General features: G+C 35.8%; 1 protein-coding gene across 2 annotated transcripts in view; it reads left to right on the top strand.

The window, feature by feature from the left end:
• The window catches only part of CTNNA3 (catenin alpha 3), a 1,564,769-nt gene that overhangs the window by 1,025,003 nt on the left and 518,742 nt on the right, over positions 1-21,024 (top strand). For both annotated transcript variants that reach the window (XM_012801447.2, XM_003783622.3), the window contains one exon: positions 20,790-20,946. In XM_012801447.2, coding sequence (XP_012656901.1) covers positions 20,790-20,946 — 157 coding nt within the window. The remainder of the gene's footprint in view (positions 1-20,789; positions 20,947-21,024) is intronic.

The raw sequence follows: 21,024 nt of genomic DNA on the forward strand, positions 1-21,024 counted from the left end.
GGAAAAATACATTGCCAAATATATATCCATGAGATATATATATATATATGTATAGAATATGCCTACCTATTTATAATTATGTAGTATATTATAGATATTATAAAACTTATCAATATCGATATATAAAATATACAAACCCAGAACCTAGTAGAAAAATGGAAATGGGCAAGTGACTTAACCACGTTATTCACAAAAGATAAAACCCAAATGTTCAGTAAATATATAGAACCTTCTCTAACCTCTTCAGTTATTGGGAGTTATAAACACCAAACACAACGGTATTCTCTCTAGAATAGCTGTAATTTAAGAGACTGATATTTCCAAGAAACGGTAAAGATGTGGAAAATCAAAGTTATCCGCATTACTGGGAGACTTCATTACATGGAATTTTAGAAATATTTTGTCATTGTCTCCTAAAGTGGAAAGTGCATACACCTTATGATCCAACAGTTCCATTCCCAGATATATTACTCATTTAGGGATTAGAAAATATATTAAAAATTTTAGTACCATTAATTGTGTATCTTAAAACTGGGAACAACCAACATATTTGGCAGAAGAGGATGTGAATAGTCTGTGTTGTGTTCATATAAGGGAAAAAATTAAGAATGACAAAATACAGCAACTTGGATGAATCTCACAAGTTGAACGCTTGCTAAGCAGGGAATAAAGTTTCATTTTTCATAAATTTTAGAAACAAGTAAAATGAAACAATAATGTTTAGAAATGCATGTTGTATAGTAACATGAAAAAGGAGAATAAGGATGAAAGTGTTGTGGAAGCTATGTCAGGATTCTTTTGCTCAATTGAGGTATGGGTTGTAATAAAGCTGGACATTCGCTTTCATACACTTAATTTTGTTTTATTTAACTACATGAAAACTTATGCGAAAAAAATAAAACATCCTACTAATTCATCTTTAGTATTTTTTCAGAATATTTAAGTTTCATATCGAAGTGTGTTTTAAGTTACTGAGAGAGTTCTACGCTAGTGCGATTAATTACAGCAACAACCGTCTTCATCTTTTATGTCTCTAACTAAAAGATAATGGCTTATTACATACATCTTCCTCCAAACTACTAGAAGGGCAATATACTATGCAACACTGTTGGCTTATTTGGACCTAGACAAATTTAAAATAATCTCTTTGCATGAAATGCCAGAAAGTTTTTTTTTTTTTTGCAGTTTTTGGCCGGGGCTGGGTTTGAACTCGCCAGCTCTGGTATATGGGGCCGGCACCCTACTCCTTTAAACCATGGGTGCCACTCCAGAAAGTTCTTAATATTATTTAACATGTGATATTTTACTAAGCCTTTTTCTGATAGCTTTTCATAAGATAGCTTTTCATTTTTTTCTTAAGGGACTTAAGATAAAAGCAAAACAAAACACAGTTATCCTACAGATAGAAGCTGAGTGCTGACTTTGTTTTTCTTGAGGTGGTAGTTTACTTACATGGTGGGGTCATGCAAGTTTAATGCATGGATTCCTCAAGAGATTTATTAATTCAGAGCTGGAATATATTGCTAAATATAGCACAGGGCTTTCTAATATTTTCTGTAAGAGCAATCTTCATTTACATGTATGAAAATGCTTTTCTGGTTTGGTTTTGGAGTTATATTTTCATGGAAATAGAAGATAGACCAAAATGATAACTGCAGTCTCAGCAACTTCAGAGTTTGCCTGTAATGATTAGTTTCCTATCTCCTGAAATAGGGTCTTCCCCAGCTTTAGGATACGTTCAGTAGGAAGCCTGCATGAAGATCTCTGTCTGTATTGGAAAAGAATGGATTTTATTCATTAATAAGCTACATGCATGAGGTGGGAGAGAGTAATTTACTAGGAGGCCAGTCCGTTTACTGGGAAACTGGCCATCCTGTATCTGTCATTGTTAGTGCATTAAAATATTTAATGCCAAAAGGGACATTATAGCAGATGAAAACTTGAGTCACTTTTCTGTGTGAAATCCTAAAATACTATTAAATCTTATGCATTAACTTGTTTCAAAGGCTGAAGCAGTAAATAAAATTACTGATGGAGCTGGGAAAAGATAGGTTGTCCACTTGGCTTAAAGGTGAGCATAAAATAAACAGCCAAAGAACAAATATATGTGTACATCTTAAGGAGGATTAGCTAAACTCTGAATAAGGATAATTTAGAAAATATCGTACCTTCACCTAGTTCACCCTATGCAATAGGAAAAGAAACTCTAAAAATTAACTCTTAATTCTAAATTGGTGATTATTCCCTGGTACTCACAGCTTCCCTCATAACTGAGAGATGGTAGAGATTCTGATAGAAAAGATTTTGAATTCCTTCTAATAGACCTTCATTTTTTCCTTCATCTGTAGAAATGTAATTCATTAACAAAATTAAAACTAGAAATCTCTTATAATTCTTCTACTAGAAATAATGATGAATAATATTTTGGTGTATACTATTTGAGATTCCTCAGTGTAGGTAGATATCTGTCTCTAGAAAGACAAAACATCACATCTATTTTTAACTTTTTTTTCCAGACAAAATGCCTCAAACTATTTTTCATTAAATACTGTTCTACAGTGTAACTTTTAATGGCTACATAGAATTTCCTTAAACCTGCATCATAAAGTATTTAATGAATCTCCATTTTGGTCATTTACTACATAGTGTTTATTTACTAAAAAACAATGTGGGTTCAAGTTACATTTCAATGTATATCTTCAGTTATTTCTTTTATGTAAGTAGAATTCCTGTTTAAAGATTCTGCACATTTTAAGTTTTAAAATAGACATTGCACAATAATCTTCACACATAGAAATAGAAGCTTCTTAAATGAGTCTTTAACTGCCATTTAATGGTATGAATCTCTTAAAGGTTGTAAAGTTAGCCACTGAGCATCAAGGGAAGGAAAGCAGAGACCTCTTTCCTAGGGTAAACATGTGATTCACAGCCTGATAGTTCCTCTGTTAAAAAAGAAAAATAAATCTTAACCTTACAGAATGTCTAGACCACTTTCATATCTTAGTATCATAAACTACTTAAGGAAACACGTGTTACAGAGGAAAGGTTGAATGACCCTCAGAAAACTTTTTACCTAATAATATATTAAAGCCCTTTCATGGATCAATAAAAGAATGGGTAAGAGGTATATTAAATGTAAAAACTTCAGTTCTTGCACTGAGAAACATTTTAATAATATATGGAATTAGCCCAAAGGCTGGGAATAAATTTAAGCCTAATCAGGTCTTTACTTGACAGAAGAAATATACTGGGATTCTGATATACACTAATATTTTTGCAAGTGATCCAGAAGGGAAAGTACAGAATGCAAACATCAGAGAGATGCCAAATTGATGTGATTAAATTTGAGGAAGCATTTAGAGCTCTGGAAGATTGAGCAGAAATAAAATGAATCAGATTCCTTTGATATAAATATGATGTCGATTTGAGAAAACAATTGAAGCAATGCCTATACCATGATGAGATTGGAGCAGGGGAGAATGGCAAAGAAGCATAATCGAAGCATCACTGTAGATTCTCTATAGAAATCACTGGATTTATGTAGACAAATGGGCTTAAAAAATTGCTTATTACTCCCAGGGATTTTTCCTTTTTTTAATGAGGGGGAAAAGCTCCCTGAACAGATTAGCATATGCCATAAATATTGCATGCAGTTCTGATTGCTGTACTTTGGTTTTTTTTTTTAAGCAGATACAGAAAAGACCTAGGTAACATTAAGTAAAATCATCAGTCAGACAAGTTCACACATGAGGAGCACACAATTTAAAAGATAAAGCTGGAAAGGAAATATCCAATTTCATATAGTTGTGAAAGGTCTATAAAAGACAAGCAAAGGCTTATCGATTCTTAGATTGGTGCAGGAACGCAGCTCTGCTTTAGCCCCCACCTTGATCCCGCTCTGGCTCTTCCAAATTTCTGACGACTGTAGACTAAGCAGCTGCCTCTGTGTTGTTTTATAAGAAAGAAAGAAAAACAAACCTAAACCTACTTATGTTCATCTACAGTAGTTTATGTGAAAAATAGTTGGACTTCATTTCTGTGGTTTTGGTCATCGATGCTAACAGTTTCCAGTTGGGGACTCATCCCAAAACTGTTTTTGTTTTTCTGTCCAGGAGAGCAGCTCTATGTGGCCTCAGTCAGTGGCCAATTGTCTTCTTATATTGCATCTCAAGTTTCCATGGAGCTCAAAGATAACCATCTAACTTTCCGGATGTGAGCCTTTCTAAACCAGAAACTATCAATGTGAATTTCATGAAAAACAAATCATGTGTTTCAAGTTAGAACATTCCAACCATACCAGCCACCTAGGCATTGTGTGTGTGTGTGTGTGTGTGTGTGTGTGTGTATGATGTTATTACTCGCAGACAGAAATTTAATTTGATTTAAGTAAATATTTCACATTTAAGAATTCTATATTCTTTGTCATCATGCATTCCAGTTCGGGATTATGGCTTGTACTTTTTTTAACAATCACTATTTTTCGTGATCGTGTTTCATTTTTGGTGGTAACAAGTGAAAGAAAAGTAGCTCTCTGAGATCAACCATGGGTTAATCTGTTCTCTGAGTTAGTAGTAAAGGAAGAAAATATTTATTAAATATTGCCCGAGAACTATTACAGGTATAAGTAATTTTAATCCTCTGCGTTAGTGCTTTTAAGTATTTAATGTGCCTGTGGATAACCTGGGATCTTGTAAAATGCAGATTCTGATTCACTAGATCTGGGGTAGGACTTGATATTCCACATGTCTAACACACTCCTAGGAGATGCTGGTGGTGTTACCAGACAACACCTAAAGCAACAAAGTTTTAATCAAATCCGTAACATAATTATGATAGTAGTAACAGCGGTGATAACAATATAACTTAACATATACAGTCTTACTTGAACGGAAGTTCTATAAGAAAGATCAGTTAGATGTATGAAATGAACAAATAAAATGCATAAACTAAGTTAGGAAATCATAAACTAATAGAGCTAGGGAAAATTAAAAAAAAATACCATAATGGAAATCAATTAAACCCAGGACATTAACTGTCTCCAAATACTGCTCCTTTTCAGCTTCTAGAGGTCCAATGTGCTATCCATTGGCCTGTGGAGCCACCTAATGCTTCCTTTCTATTCAGCTAAACTCTAACTTGGGTAGAATTTGCCTAAAACAAGACAGTATTGTGACAGAAGACATTTATCTTTTCTTCAAGTGCACAGATGCTCCTGTCAACCGATGACTTAAAGTCAGCAGTTTCCTCATAGTTTCACTGGTTATCCAGCAGCATTTGCAAGAGACTTTTTGATAATTATTTAACATGTGCATCAGTAGAGTCTGTGATGCCTGCTTCAGTAGAGTCGTGTGTCTGCTCTAGAAGCACTCAGGCTGAACTGTCAGAGAAGCGAGGACTTTTCTTTTGTTATGTTCACTGTAATACTGCTTAATTTGTCATAAAAGGGGCTTCTCAAGCTGACGTTTTACAGATCTAAAGTTACTAAATGTAACAGCCCTAAACAAGGCTGTTACAAGGCCAGTAACATAACCTTCCCTAAGAATGGCAAGTCTGCGTTTGCTAAATCCACTGAGGCCAATTACCCTATGGATTCTAAGGGCATCAGCAGGAAAGTGTTGCAATAGGGGATTCTACGGATTCTTATGACAAAGATATTTCATAGATCACTAGCTGAAGACTGCCCTAATCTGCTTGTTTGTGCATATAAATTAAATGAAGCCGGGGGCGGTGGGTGGGAATAAAAATTGTGTCATTAAAGAGTAGCCAGTGAAGAAATAAATATTTTTTGGCAGGGGTATTATGTGTGTTTCTTCCAGTAAGCAAGTAGTCTGTGAGACAGAATTGGTCATCCAATGTTAAGGAACTACCTGTAATTGACTCTAGTACTTCCCAGTAAGGGGGCTATATGGTGGGTTGGGGGAGGTGGAGAGGGTAACTGTGTGATATGCCCTGAGGAATGACTTAGATCTTTTGTCCTTTTCACTGTAGTAAAAGCTCTTAGAGAAAGACATAAGAATAACGGTGATCCTTTTCTGCTTCCAAGAGAATATTAACCTTTTGTACTGATTTTAATAATATCACAAAAACGACTCTATTCTTAAAGCACTGTGACAAGGAAAATAGTTGGAATCACAACTGTTGCCTTGATGTGTTTATCTCACATAAACATGGATGGATAAACTAAGAAACATCTTAATTTCAGTAGAGGATTTTACCAAGTTAATGAATGAAGCCCTTTTTATGGACTAGGTTCGCCGTGATGTCCCGTTTTGCCTTTGCATTTGAGAATATTGAACCTTGAATTAAGTGAATTCTATGCCCTCTGATGCCAAGAGGTCTGGTCTTTGTGACTGCAGTTGCAATCCTGATCACTGGGTTCTGTGATTTGAGTAAATGATCAGTGTTGTACAGGAGTTGATAGCTACGTTTTCTCATATGTTGCCAACTTGTCTTTATAACCATTTGTCATACTAAAGAAACCTCTCAAGTTATTGGAAAGCAGAAACAGTATCTCCGTTTAACAAAAAAAAATCTGCCATCTACAACTAAATGAGCCACCCATAGTTTTAAATTTTATGTAAGTATTTTTTCTCTAAAAACTGTGTTAGACATAAAATGCTTCACGTCTAATCTAACCTCAGGCTTTTTCCTTCTATTTCACAGTTGACCCAGAGAGTAAAGCTATTTTCACTGTGCAAATACCACTTTAAACATTTTAGGAAAAATAAAATTCCTTCCTATATACCCAAGTATATATTGGGAAAAGGAAAGATTGAAAGGAAGAGAGAGGAGAAGGTGCACATAACTTATATAAATACTTCAGTGATATGTTTAATGAAGAATAAATGCCTATTAAATAAATTGAGGTTCGATTGTGTATTCACTCTGTCATCCATCTTTCACTTATCCTGTTACTTTCAAGTTTCTAACACAGATTTCCTTCAAAACGTCTAGTAAAGACATTGGCGTCTATGCAAGTGCCAAGTTTACGAACACTTATTTATTCCTGTTTATTTCACTAGCCTTCAGCATTTTTTTTCTATTGGCCAATATCTTCTTGTTGAAATTCTGACTGACTGACTTATGTGTCTGAACATCTGTATTTGGATGTATTTCGTTTTAAGCTCACATCTTTGAATATTGCATTTATTTATTTATCTATTTTTTTTTTTCTGTCTCTTTCATGTCCTGTCAAATGCCAGGACTCAATCCATCCCCAAACTTCAATAACAGTCTATTGCTTTTTATGTTGATGACCTTAGAAATCTATTTTTTTCAGGCCCAGATTGTGTTTCTGAAATCTCTATCTCCATATAGATTTGCTGTAATGTCTTAATTTCAACATGTTCATCCTTCAACTTATAATTTTGCTCCCTGAGACTCTGTCTCTTATGTTCCTTATTTTCATCCCTAAAATCATCATTAATTGAGTCATTGAAGCCAGACACTTGACTCTATAATTTTTATCTTTTACATTCATCTAGTCATGATGCTATGAATTCTCCATGTTAATTATCCCTCAAATCTCGCTTTCACAGCTGCTGTGGCTTCAGCTGACTGTGGAGAAATGTAACTCCTCCCTCCTCATCCTTCACTACCAGGGCTAAAAATTGAAGGAAGCTATAGTGTCTACTATGTCAGAAGACCCAGTCATCATGGAAATTATGCTTGGCTTGTGTTATGGAGAACATCCAGTTCTTCCCGATCCATTACATAAAATGGCATTACTTCTTGAAATAAACCCTGCCAAACCATTTTACGTTTTCACCTACATTTTCCCAGAAAGAACTTCATCCTGTTCATAGCTTTGTGTCCTACGGCTGAATCTAATTTACATAGCCCCACTCCCGGGAAACAGTGGTACCTTATTCCTAGTTCTATACATAGCCCACTGAATGCAAGTCTGTAATTAAAAAACACAGCCTTATTTATCTTCCATTGTGCATGTTACAGCTCAAGCCTGCTCTGAACAACATAAATAACACTTTAAATTAAAAAATGCAGCTCTGAACTCGACAAAGAGAGGCTGTTTTCCAGTATATATTATTGATTATGTCTTCAAGGGTAAATTTTGTCTATCAGCTAGCTTATTTTTATAACAGGTAATTCAAATTTTTTTTTCTTTTTTTCTTAAGTAGCATACTCATGAAGTCCTAAATGTAGGCCAATGCTTCTTTAATATGTAATTATTACAATAAGTAGTGCATGGCTGGGATACTTTGCATGCACCAGTGAATATGCTTCAGCAATTAAGGACTCCACATCTTGGAGAGTGAAGTAAACATCTAGAACTTTTACAATCCGTCGTGACCAAAAATTCTTCCATATAGTAGTCAATTTTAAATGGTAATTTTAAATTTTAAATGGTAATATTTTCTTTCATTTTCATAATGAAAAATACCTCTTCCAATATTAACCCTCCACTTTAAAAAATCAGGAAATTAATTACCAATAATTATATTATTATAATTATTAATATAATAATATTTCAAGTTTAGGTAATTCTCCTATGTTTTTAAGTTATTCCTAAGGAATTTTACCATTCAGCAAGTAATTTATTAAATGATTATAAATTATATAATTCACTAAAGAATTTTATGTGTTATTGTAGTCTCAATTTGACAGTTTAAGGGAAAGAGATACCAAGATGAGTTTCTCAAACTATAGATAAAGATTCTAATTTGAGAAAGATAACATTATTTCCTTCTCAGTGAATTTTATTTCTCTTTCATATATATATGTTATTTTATACATTTATATTATTTTTATAAAATAGCTGAGAAAAGTTCAATAATATTCACTTTTATTGGCACTATCTATTTTTCTTATGCTTTAAAAAAAATCTTTCACCTAGATATTGGAAATAAAAACCTTTACTTTGTTGCAAGGCAATTTAAATAGATCATAGAAGAGAGCTCTCTCTTACCCTAAATGTGTGGCAAAATTGCTATAGTATTTCTAAATGGGCTTTTACTTTAGATTCTTATTTTCCTCTTCTGACATACACTTCCCTTTTCTGACATACAATGTCATACAATTAAAATCCAAAGAGCTGGCAAAATGGTTAGTCTTTGTGTATTCCCGTTCCATAGGGAAGATAATACTTAATATTCACCTTTTTCTAACTCCGGTCTCACTAAAGTGGTGAGTACAGGGTATGTCCATAGGGAAAGTCTGACTATTCCATCCATTGGCATAAGTTCCTTAACTTGAAATATGGAATAGCTTACTATAGAAATTTCATTACACTTTCTCTTTTTAGTGTACAGCTTTGTAGGGGCCTATTTATTTTTTTCTGTGACTCCAGTGTATAGTTATAAATAAAATGATATTGGTCAGTTTTCATCACCTTAGGTACTGATATAAGAATTTCTTGTAGGGACAGACTTGTTTACTTGGGAAGAAGCTTTCCTAAATTTGTTGTATGTGCCAAATAGAGGGAATGTTAGGCTGGAATCCTGGTTACATGGGAAGAGGAATTCTATCGGACACTCTCCACATCCCCTGAAGAATCGACCTTAAGACTATAAGATTATCATTGCTTTTTATAGTATCTATGAGAAGTAGAAATCAGACCTTAATTGGATGGTCACTCTACTGAACTTTCTATTACACAGCGAGACAACTACTCAAAAGAAAAGGGATGTTGTTCCAAGACAATATAAAATCAAGGAATCTTACCTAGATTTGACAGAGCCTCCCTGAGGAAATGATTGAGGTGAGCTCTACCAAGGATGAATTGGAGTTACCTGGGAATAAGTGGATGAATCCAGAAAGAACAGGGTAGATAAATGCGTCTAATCAAGGAAGAAGACTAGAAAGCCGGAGGACTGATGGGAAATAATGCTGGGAGGATAAGCAAGAGGTAAATATTTCAGAGATTTAGGCCGTCAATTTTATCCTAAGATAAAAAGGGAGACAACTCCATGACATCAGTAATTTGTAAATATCACTTCCTGGGGAGTGGCAAGGCCAAAGCTAAAACTGCCTCGATTGTCTCTGTAGGAGATAATGAGAGCAAAGAATGGGGTTCTGGTGGTGGAAATAGTGTCTAAGAAATCAAACTACTAGGTCAAGGACGTTTAGAAAAAAATATGTTTTTCTAAGAACCCATCATAGGGAGGGAACGAGAAAGGGTACTACAGCAAGAACAAGAGGGAGAGAGAGAAGCTGATCCTGTCTCAATCCTATTTATACTCCGTATACATAGCTTCATTACACATTCTTGGTTAAATAAATATGAATTTAAAGAAAATTGAATCTATAGAAATCTATAGATTTACACATTATATTACACACCTTTGTAACTCAGGAAAAACATAGTTTCTATAAACTAGATTTCATATACATGTGGCTTTCTGTTGAGTATTTGTGAAAGATTCTTCGCCCTTTGAATCTTTAAAATAAACTATTTTTTGTGTTTCCTCTCATTTTGTACCTTAGATAAATGGTAGGTACATAGCAAAGACTCTCTGACAATTAAGGAAGCTAAATGTCTTCATTTTACGTGAGCTGTTTTTAGTACAAAAACGAAAGTTGAATCTTCAGAAATTCCAAGCCTGTGGAGAAGATGTCTAATCCCAAGTGTTCATACGTTGCCTTTTTATAAGCTTTTGCCAACCTCTCATTATAACACACATTTTGGCTATTAATGAATAGCTTGCATTTTGCTTTTGTGTCTATAGGAAATTAGACAAAGAGAAACTTTGTAGATGTTTCTGGTATAAAATTTCTTTTCTTAGTGATTTGGCAAAGATAGCAAATTCATTTTTAATTTTTCCACTTGAATCGAAATGATTTGGAAGATAATAGAATACTGATTTTTGCTTGTTTGGTTGTTTTTTTTAAATTTTTTTTTTTATTGTTTGGGGTTCATTGAAGGTCCAAAGAATTAGGTTAAACTGATTGCATCTTTTTAGGTATTGTCCCTCTTATAATTGTGTCCTGCCCCTAGGAGGTGTGCTGTACACCCTCACCCCATCTTCCCTTCCTCTTCCCCTTCCCCCGCTTGCTCATTCCCCTACCCTTGTCATTTGGAAGATAATAGCAATTTCTTCCACTTCAAAATCTAAATTTATTAGATTCTTGAGTAACAGATTATCATTGATCAAAAAATCTTTGTTCTCTATGCTTTTTCAGATTGGAAATTAAAATATTTTCCCTTACCTTAAATTGTAGTATGTATTATTGGTACCAGGATTTGTTTTTTTTTTTTTTCATATTCCATATTCCATTTTCCATATGTTACAGGTGAACAATAAAAATGATAGATTTCTATAGATTTAATTTTTTTTTAAATTCCTATTCATTTAACCAAGAAACATTTGTCTAATTAGAATGTCAACATGACTATTTATAATTACAATTTGTCTAACAAAATTTTAAGTCTATACATATATATATATTTATGTAAATAATGGTTTTTTGAATTCTTGAAGCATTCTTGTAATTTTTTCCAAGCTATCTGCATAGACGCAAACATCTGTGAAATGTCTAACTCTGTATTAGTTGCTTTATTTAGCTAATCTAAATTAATTTCCACAATAACTTCTGTAATTACTATTTTTGTGACCATTAAGGATCAGCAAGTTGAGACTCAGAGAGTAAACAATTTCTCTGAAACCACTCAAAACTCATACATAGTGGAGCTGGGGTAAAATGTAGGCTCTGACTCCAAATTCCACATGATTTTGGTCTAGAAAACCTACTTCCTGGTGATTTGCTATCTTATGCTGAACAGCTTATTAATATTCTTTTCCTCAATTTTTTTATTTAATAGATGTTTCACTTTTAATGTATCACAGAGAGAATAGTAAAACAAATGATTTGACTTTTCATGTAGAATGATTACATTTTACAGACCTTCAGGGGAGCAGTATTATTTCTGTTTAATACATTTTCCATAACCTATGTAGTCCTGGGTTGAAGTTTTCTTCTTTTCTCTGTCAGTATATATGATGAGATAGGAAAATTTATACAGCCATGTGCTTTCAAAGAAAGCATCCTGCCAGAAAGAAGGTTTTATCCTCTCCTTTTTGAAAAAACACTATTAACATATAATGTAGGTTATTTTAGTTTTTTTTTTTTATTAAATCATAGTTGTGTACATTAATGCAATCAATGGATACAATGTACTGGTTTTATATACAATTTGAAGTGTCTTCATCAAACCAGTCAACATAGCCTTCATGGCATTTTCTTAGTTATTGTGTTAAGACATTTATATTCTACACCTAGTAAATTTCACATGTACCCTTGTAAGATGCACTGTAGGTACAGTCCCACCAATTACTCTCCCTCCACCCATCCTCCCCCCTCCCCTCCCCTTCCTCTCCCTTTTCCCCTTTTTCTTGGGCTATAATTGGGTTATAGCTTTCATAAGAAAGGTATAAATTGGTTTCATAGTAAGACTGAGTGCATTGGATACTTTTTCTTCCATTCTTATGTGTGTCCAAAGCAAGTAGTAGTCCTATCATGCTGGGATCATCCCCTCATGGAATAGGGAGATAAAAGGTATGAGGACAAAGATGAATTCTGTTTCATTAACTGCCAACCTGGAGCGCAGGGCAAGTCATATTTCCTCACCACCATCCCTTCCTTACTCTCAGATGCTCTTGTTATTTAACATAAACTTGCGACTGTGGAGATTCATGATGAGAAATATTGTATGCCTTAATATAAGATGTAAGGAGAATTTCCCACAAAGAAAGTATAATACGAGTGAGGGCAAAATAGAAAATATTGTGAAAACGAAAGAAATGTGAAAAAGCTAGCATCGAAAATGAGAAACATTTAGTAATAGAACATCATTTAAACAACTAAGAAAAGAATGTACAGAATTAGAGCATCAACTTTTATGTCATTACTATGGTTGCTAGAATTCTGAAATTATTACCAGGACCATTGTAAGGGGATGTCAAATAAATTCACTTCACATGCAAGCTTCGATAGATTTTAGGCATCATATATCTAGTTATTTTAATTTTCTCTACATGCCATGACACTGAGGTGATCAGACCTATAGTTACTGCACATAAATCATCTTTTTAATCCCCAGAGTGCTTTTGTTATAGTAACTAAATTTTAAGATTATCTGTATCAATGCCAATATAGAACTATCTCTGGGGAAAATTAAATTACATAGATTTATTTTCACATTTGAAGTAATTGTTTTTTGAAATATTTCATGAGAGGTGTGTACATCAGAAGGTAGCATCCTATAAAATGATATCTAAGGGCATCTCAGAGATATTGGCTAATTCCAACACTGTTCACCCACATCCACTTCAGTGCCCACCTGCCTATAAGTTCTGGAAAAAAGAGCCCTAAAGACTCAATATAACTCTTATGGACATAAAATCAATTTAAAGGAAAGTAAAATACTAACTTAAGCCCCTTGAATTTGAATCTAGAGTTCCTTGTGCAAATTTGGGCACATCTCTTTGTGCCTCCATTGTTTCATCAGTACATTGGGGACATAGATAGAATATTCCTCCACGGATGAATGATGTTAATGTAAATCCATGCTGAGACTCATGCCTGGTACATTGCAGGCCCTCAGTAATGTTCTTCTTATAATTATTATACTATTTATCCATTTGCAGCCATATTTTAAAAGCAAAATAAAGATTTTTTTTTTTTTCTGAGGAAAACCATTGTCACACCATAAGGAGAATAGAGGGAAAGGAATCATTTAAACGGACACTTCTGTCTAAACAGAGTTCAAATAAAATATTGCAGTGGAATATGTGTTCATTTTACTATTTCAGAAAATAATAGGATTTCCAGAACATTTCAAAGCTTTCTTTGTTTCCCTCTACATATCAGAAATTTATATTCTAGGCCCTCTCATTTGTACAGACACTTTCTAAGACCCCCAAGACTGACCCTAGAAATTGTCCACATGGTCATTTGTTCTAGTAAGCATTCCACGGTCTCTTAATATTCCAGCTAAGAGGGCGGCGCCTGTGGCTCAAGGAGTAGGATGCCAGCCCCATATACTGGAGGTTTGAGCCCAGCTCCGGGAAAAAAAAAAAAAGGTAGACTAATCCAGTTAAGGGGAAATTAAGTTAAGGGTTTAAAATATATATGTACATTACATATTTTTGGCAGACTAAGCTGTGTGTGGCCTAAACACACACAATTTTGAGGGCATTCTTTAAGAAAAAGTGAACATTTATTTAGAGGGCAAAAATAAATAACTGCTACTTACTAATTCAAAAATACTAACAAATGTCAAAATATGACACAGTCTAGAAAAATGTTCTAACATTTGTATAAATTACTTATAGGACGCATTCCTGTGAAACTTTTTTTTTCTTTTTATTATTTTCTGTCTTTTTTTCTTTCTCTTTTTCTTTCTTTTCCCTCTGCACATTATCGATCACCTCTAAAATAATAGTATTCTTTGTGCTATCACTTTCTATAGTGAAACTAGGAAAATAATTTGATCTTTGTTTTAGCATAGCTTATTTCAGGGTGTTTGAGGAAGGAGGGCCCGTATGATCAGGAAAGACAAAGTTTTATCATAAGACGATGTCAGTACCACAGGTATGTGCAGTGAAAGACATACGGGGCGGTGACTGCAAACCAACTAAAATTACCCACTGAACCCATGCAAAATGCACCCTTAACTCAATTTCCTCTTAGCTGGATTATTAAGAGACCGCGGAATGCTTTACTAGAACAAATGACCAAGTGGACAATTTCTAGGGTCTGTGTTGGGATCTTGGAAAGTGTCTGTGCAAATGAGAGGGCCTCGAATATAAGTTTCTGATCTGTGGATGGAAACAAAGAAAGCCTTGAAACTGTTCTGAAAATCCTAAATACTGTGTTCTGAACCTAGTTTAGAGGTCTGGGAGTTTTGTGCAGTAAATGAGTACAGAATGTAATAAAAATAATCAATCTAATTTAATATAAGAATGAGAGCAGGGTTAGCCTAAGGCCTGCTGAGGCCTTCATCACACACGCCAATAGAAATAAGTGGTGAGAGGCCTGGAGAAGATAGAATGGGATCTGGTGAAACTAACTGAGCTGGCATTGGCTAGTCGTGCCACCCAACCCATTGTCCAGAACTTACAGGATCTGGTTTAGGCAGAGCTCTATGAAGAAGGAAAACTAAGGATCAAACACAGCCTTTATCAACGAGCTTAGGCAGGGAATATTGTTGGAATTGCAGGAACTGGACTCAAAGAGGAAGAGGCTGACCAGAGTTTTCAGCAAGTCTTTGGGATTCCATGTTCAACTCCTATAGTTTCAGTCAACTCCTTTACCCTTCTTTCTTGCCTAACAAATTACAACTAAAAATAAATAAAAGCATTTTGTAGGTATCCAAATTGGAAAAGAAGAAATAAAAAAGTAATGAAATTCTGATAAATGCTACAACATAAATGAGCCTCAAAAATGTTATGTTAAGTGAAACAAGCCTGATACAAAAGAACAAATATTAGATAATTCCACTTATATTAGGGATCTGTAAGAGAGGTCACTAGGTTCTCAGGGGAAGAAAGAATGGGACATGACAGTTTAATGGGTACGAATTTCAGTTTGAGATGATAAAACGTTCTGGAGATGGACCGTGATAATGTACTAAATGTATCTGAATGGACAGTGATAACGGTTGCACAGAATGCGAAGGTACTAAATGTCTCTGCATTTGTACTTGTAAGGTAGTACATTTTGCTTATATTTTAACACAAACACTTTTGTTTTCCTTCACACCAGGCATTATAATGTTTCCTTTAATGAGACTCTTTGGTGTTAATATTCGTAGACCTACACGTGGCATCATAAACTCTTATTGTCTTATTAGAGAAGTTAGCGTGGTGAGGCAGGTAAGAGCATAAGCTCTACCCTGGGTTGACAGTGAGTCCTTAGTAACTGGGGAACCTGGTCTGAAAATGGGGATAATGATAGCACCTACCTACCTCATTGTGTTGTTGTAAAAATTAAATACAGTTTTAAAACATGAGGTTAATATGTAGAAAGTGAAGGGGACAGAGCATGGACTATGAATTTAATATCTCGTTATTTCTGTGGACTTAACCTGAAATAGGATGCTCTTAAAAAAGTCAACTGTAGGTGCTTTTGACCTTGCATTCATTCTCCCTCTGCGTGCCACTGGGTTATTTCACTCTCTACTTGTGTTTCTTTCTTTACCTCATCGTGCTCTTCTGCTCAGCGTCTCCTTGCCTGACGACTTTGGTTTACTCCAGTGCCCAATGGCCTCCCCTCCACCAGCCTCCTCTTGTTCTGATTTTACTACATGGTTTTTATCTACACACAGCTTTGTATGCAGCTTTCGTCTCCATCCCTAACTAGTGATTTTTCCATAAGTTCTAGTTCAGAATTTCATGCTAGGATCAAACAGCCCCACTTTTACATCAAGCCTCAAGGACAATGGTTAACCTGTGTACAGATTGTTTTTGAACTGAGTCCTGCCTATCATCTCAACAGTGTTGAAGAGGGAGAAAGGGATACAAAACCTGGCTCCCTGGGGCTTTCCTCTCCCTGTGGGCTGAAGGCAGAGCAGTTTCTGTGAGGGAGAGTTTCTGGTTACTATGGTCAACATGTTCGGTGTCCCAGGAAGCAAAGAGGAATGAGACAGAATCTCTGAAGAGCTCATCACCCCGGAGCAGACACGTGTAGGAATCCCTATGCTGTAGAATGCCTGCCGTTCAGTTACACGGGCAAAGTGCTTTTCAAACAAAGAAGACAATTTAGTTTGTTGGGTCTAGGGAATGGGACAGGCTTCATCGTATGAAGTGGTATTTCCCTGGGTTGTTAGAAAGGAATGTTTCTCAGGATGGACTAGAGCAGGGAAAGGAATGAAGCAAGGGCTGCAGAGGATTCAGCTGTAAGGGCACAGTCACAGAGGAGGAGCAGCTCACCATGTGATCAGGAAATGACTTAAAACCTGGCTGGAGCAAAGGTTAAAAAGAGGGAGATTGTTAGAGCTGGAAGTCAGGGGCAGCTTGTGGATGTCTGTAGATCATGAATTATTGAAAAAGAGTTTGGATTTTGTTGTTAGTCAACTAGGATGTTATCAAAGGTAATCAACAATTAGGGGCCGTGGCACATCTGCATTTTGAGAGAGGAAATGTGTTTGGAGCAAATAGTGACTGGGAGTAGGAAACTATTTTCAAGGCTACTAAAACAATTCAGCTAAGACATAATAAAACTCGAATTTAAAAAGATTCTTTCCAAGGTAAACTGACCGACTAGGTAATCGCCAGGATCTAGGTCAATTTTGAATTGTACACATCTCAACCCTAATCTGAAAAAACCCAGAATGCTTCAGAAAGTAATGTAATTCATTTCAAATTTTTTAGTTATGCACGAAGATTTAAGAATAGTCTTTTTTTTAAAAAAAGAAATATCTCTATAAGGTAAAATGCTAGGAATCTGACATGGGGATGAAAATTTCTTCTGCCTTAAAAAGAGTTGGAAGAATTCTTCTGAATCGAATCTGCTTTTAGATTTAAGCTGAATATTAGGGGAGTCAAGTAGGAGGCGGCTTTCTGATAGTCTGCAGTGTCAAATCGGATGAATAGGATCAGCTGCAGAACTGAAAATGTTCTTACAAAGTATGGCCTGTCTTATATCCACGACTCCACATCCCCACTGGGGGTTCTGCGCCAGTACTTTAGAAGTGTGCGTTGCTGTGAAGGCATAATTTCAGCCTGACCACCTGTGTACTCGGTTGTCCAATTGCAGGAACAATGAAACACCAGAGACCAGCGCCTTTACGGGGGATACAAAGGTACATTGCAAGTTAATAGGTTAATAAAACTCTAAAACTGAAGTCGAGGAATGCTGCACAGTAGTTATTTCTGAAGTTAGTGTGTGTTTTCTTAAAATTTAATGTGTTCCTTTTTTATTAAAAAGAAATAAAAGAATATCAACATAATATTTTCAAGCAACTAATTTTTCCCCTCTTCTACCTCCAATAATTTGTTTAAAAAAATGTCATTTACAGTACAGCCTTTAGGTTACAGAGTAGAAAAGGCTTCTTTTTATTGTTGCTATATTTTGGCGAAATCTGAATGCTGTGTCCAACATTCTTCTGTGCCCATGACTCCTGTTTTCCAAATTCAGAAGCCCTTTGGTCCTCCTTATTCTTGACTCTCCTGCAGCCCTTGATCTTTTACAAGGGTTTTCTTCTTCATCTTCTGATCCTTTACTAGCTGAGCCCTCCCTCCCCCCCGGGTTTCTTCTCTCATCTTCATCACCTCTAGTGGATCTTTTCCTCCTGCACATTGGTACTTTCCAAAGGCGTGTTCTTTCCTCCACTCCCCATTGCCGCCTTTTGCTTTCAACCTTATTACCTTCCCCTCTCTGCTAAACATGACCTGGGAATCACAGTCATACCATCCTGAAGGTGCTGAGTCTCATCTGAACGTTCCCCAGGAAGTGGAGAACGTTCCCCTCTGTCTGGCTGCCAGCTCTTTGCACATCTTATTGCCTCTTTCTAAAGGGATATCCTCACCGTTTATATGAATTTCTGCTTCTTTTTCAGATTTTAGTCTTTTGAGACAGCTTTCCTTATGAAACTGAGTCCTCTTCCCGTGTGTTGTTATAAAGCATCTGAGCTTACTTTTGTGATAGCTCCCACATTATGGCATTTATTATATATTGTAGTGAGTCTGAGTGAGGTTCCCAGAAGAGTAACATCACTATTACCTAGGAACTTCTCAGAAATGCAAATTCTCAGGACCCATCCCAGATCGACTGAATCAGAAACTCTAAGGATATGGCTCAGGAATCTGGGCTTTGTTAAGCCTTCTGGGTAATTCTGATATAAGTCCAGGAACTGGATGTGGGCTGTTCCCCCTCCTAAACTGTGGGGTGTCTTAGAACAGAAACTGATTCCATCCTATTCATTGTGATGTCACTAGTGTCCTGTACACAATCTGATAGCAGTAATCCTACACATGAATAATTTGCTTCAAGGCGTGACACATGAAGAGTATGGGAATAACAACATATTTTAAAAATGAGCTCCAGTTGCACATCTTTGATGGCAAATTTTGTAATTTGTATGACAGACCAAACTTCTTTCATAGGAAAGTTTAGGTCTAATCCCCTTCATTAACACTATGTTCCCAAATAACACCTCACATCTGTCTCTGCCACCTGACTGATTTTTGAACTCTCAAGCCTGTCCTTTTTAATAACTATAACCAGTCTCCCTGTACTAGTTACTAAAGAAAAAAACTTTAGTAAATAATCTTTCTTTGGGAAATTATGAAGAATAACTTCATTTATTCTGAGTATACAACTAACATATATTCCCATAAAAAGCCTGACCATTTTACAAAAACAGAAGCAAAAAAAAGAAAAGAAAAGAAAAGAAAAGCACTAGCATTTCTACTACCCAGAGAGACCACTGATTGTTGCATGTAGTCATCTAGCCTATATTTCTGGCACGTCTGTATGCATCTGTAGATGTAGAAATGGCATCCTCTAAAGCTTAATGTTTTATACCCTACTATTACTACACTCCTGTGGATGTATTCACATGAGCTTAAATGGTGTTTTCCAAAGATTCCTTACTGGCTCCATGGTATTCCTGGCAATAATTTTTGACCTAACCTTATCCCCCTGTCAAGTCCCTTTTGTTACCTCCCCTGTTGCTCTTTCTCACATCTACCACCTCTTGCAGAAGCTGCCTTTGTTTGGCTGTGAAATGGATTTTTCTAAAGTGTACTTCTGGGAAAATTGTCCAGAAGTCAACATGGCTCTCCAGTGACTTCCACATGAGGCCACGGTTCTGAGCAGTCTGGTCAAGGCTTCCCGCTGGTCACTTTTGCATACCCAGGCTCTCGACAGGACTGCTTCCCCTTCTCACAGAATTTCTCCCGCCTCTTTTCTTGAACCTTGCCACGTCTCTACCCCAGAATCCTTTCCCATCAGTGACTATCCTCAAAGGCTGCTTCAGTGCAAAGCCTTCCTAAAATTTCACACCTGCTACCTTCTCACCCCTCCAGTCCTTAGCCCTCTTCTCTGATCTATTTTCTCTCTTTAGTTCTTATCACCTTTAATAGGTTAGATATTTTATTTCTTTAATATACTATATGCCTGCCACCTCCTGGCTGCAATATAACCTTCAGAAAGGCAGTGATTTTTGCTTCTATCTTCTTCATTGCTACAGCATTTACATCTAACAGAGATTGGTATATAAAAACAAAGTTGGTGTATATTTGAAATAGTGAATTAATAAGTGAATGAATGAATATCTACTGGTTAAATTCTATAAGCCCTTAAGGAAGCCAAAGCTTATTCCAGTGATTTGTGTGTAGTAGGGAGGCATTCACTACTTAATTGTACAACTTGAATCCAAATGCCCCATTAAAATGGTACTCGTCCCTGAAGCCTTTCCTTGGCACTTCTGCTGAAGATAATCTCTCTGCTAGGGCCTGTTGACCATTGTTTGCTATTATAATATTTATTGTATGTTAAATTAAGTTATAGTTCAAGTTACACTTATATCTTTCCCTTCCCATTGAGGAATAGACAACCTCCGTAATGGCAGATACCAGTTACCTTTGGATCTCCTGTAGTCCTTAGTGGAATGATACTCAATAAATTCGTTTAAAATTGTTATCAAAAATAAAGCTAAATTATTACCAAAGAAAATAGGAAGTTATATATGGAAGCATTTTTACCATTTTTTTTCTGTTGTTGAGCATGAGTATGTTCAGTCTTCAAAAGAAAAAAATACCTGTCATCTGCACAACGGTAACTATTGCCAAGGAAAGTCATTATGTAAATATTCTCTATCTTTACAGATTATTAATGCTGCACTTGCTTTGGCTGCAAGACCCAAAAGTCAAGTGGTCAGAAACACCATGGAAATGTACAGGCGCACCTGGGAGAGCCACATCCACGTCCTCACGGAAGCAGTAGATGACATCACGAGCATCGATGACTTCCTGGCTGTGTCTGGTATGTTCTGATCTTTCACTTCCTACGTTGGCTCTTGTCAATTTTCTGAAACAGGCTAAATATGAGTATAATCCATTT

This window comes from Otolemur garnettii, unplaced genomic scaffold, assembly GCF_000181295.1.
Source record: "Otolemur garnettii isolate 467f Iridium unplaced genomic scaffold, OtoGar3 scaffold00008, whole genome shotgun sequence".
Taxonomy (NCBI): Eukaryota; Metazoa; Chordata; class Mammalia; order Primates; family Galagidae; genus Otolemur; species Otolemur garnettii.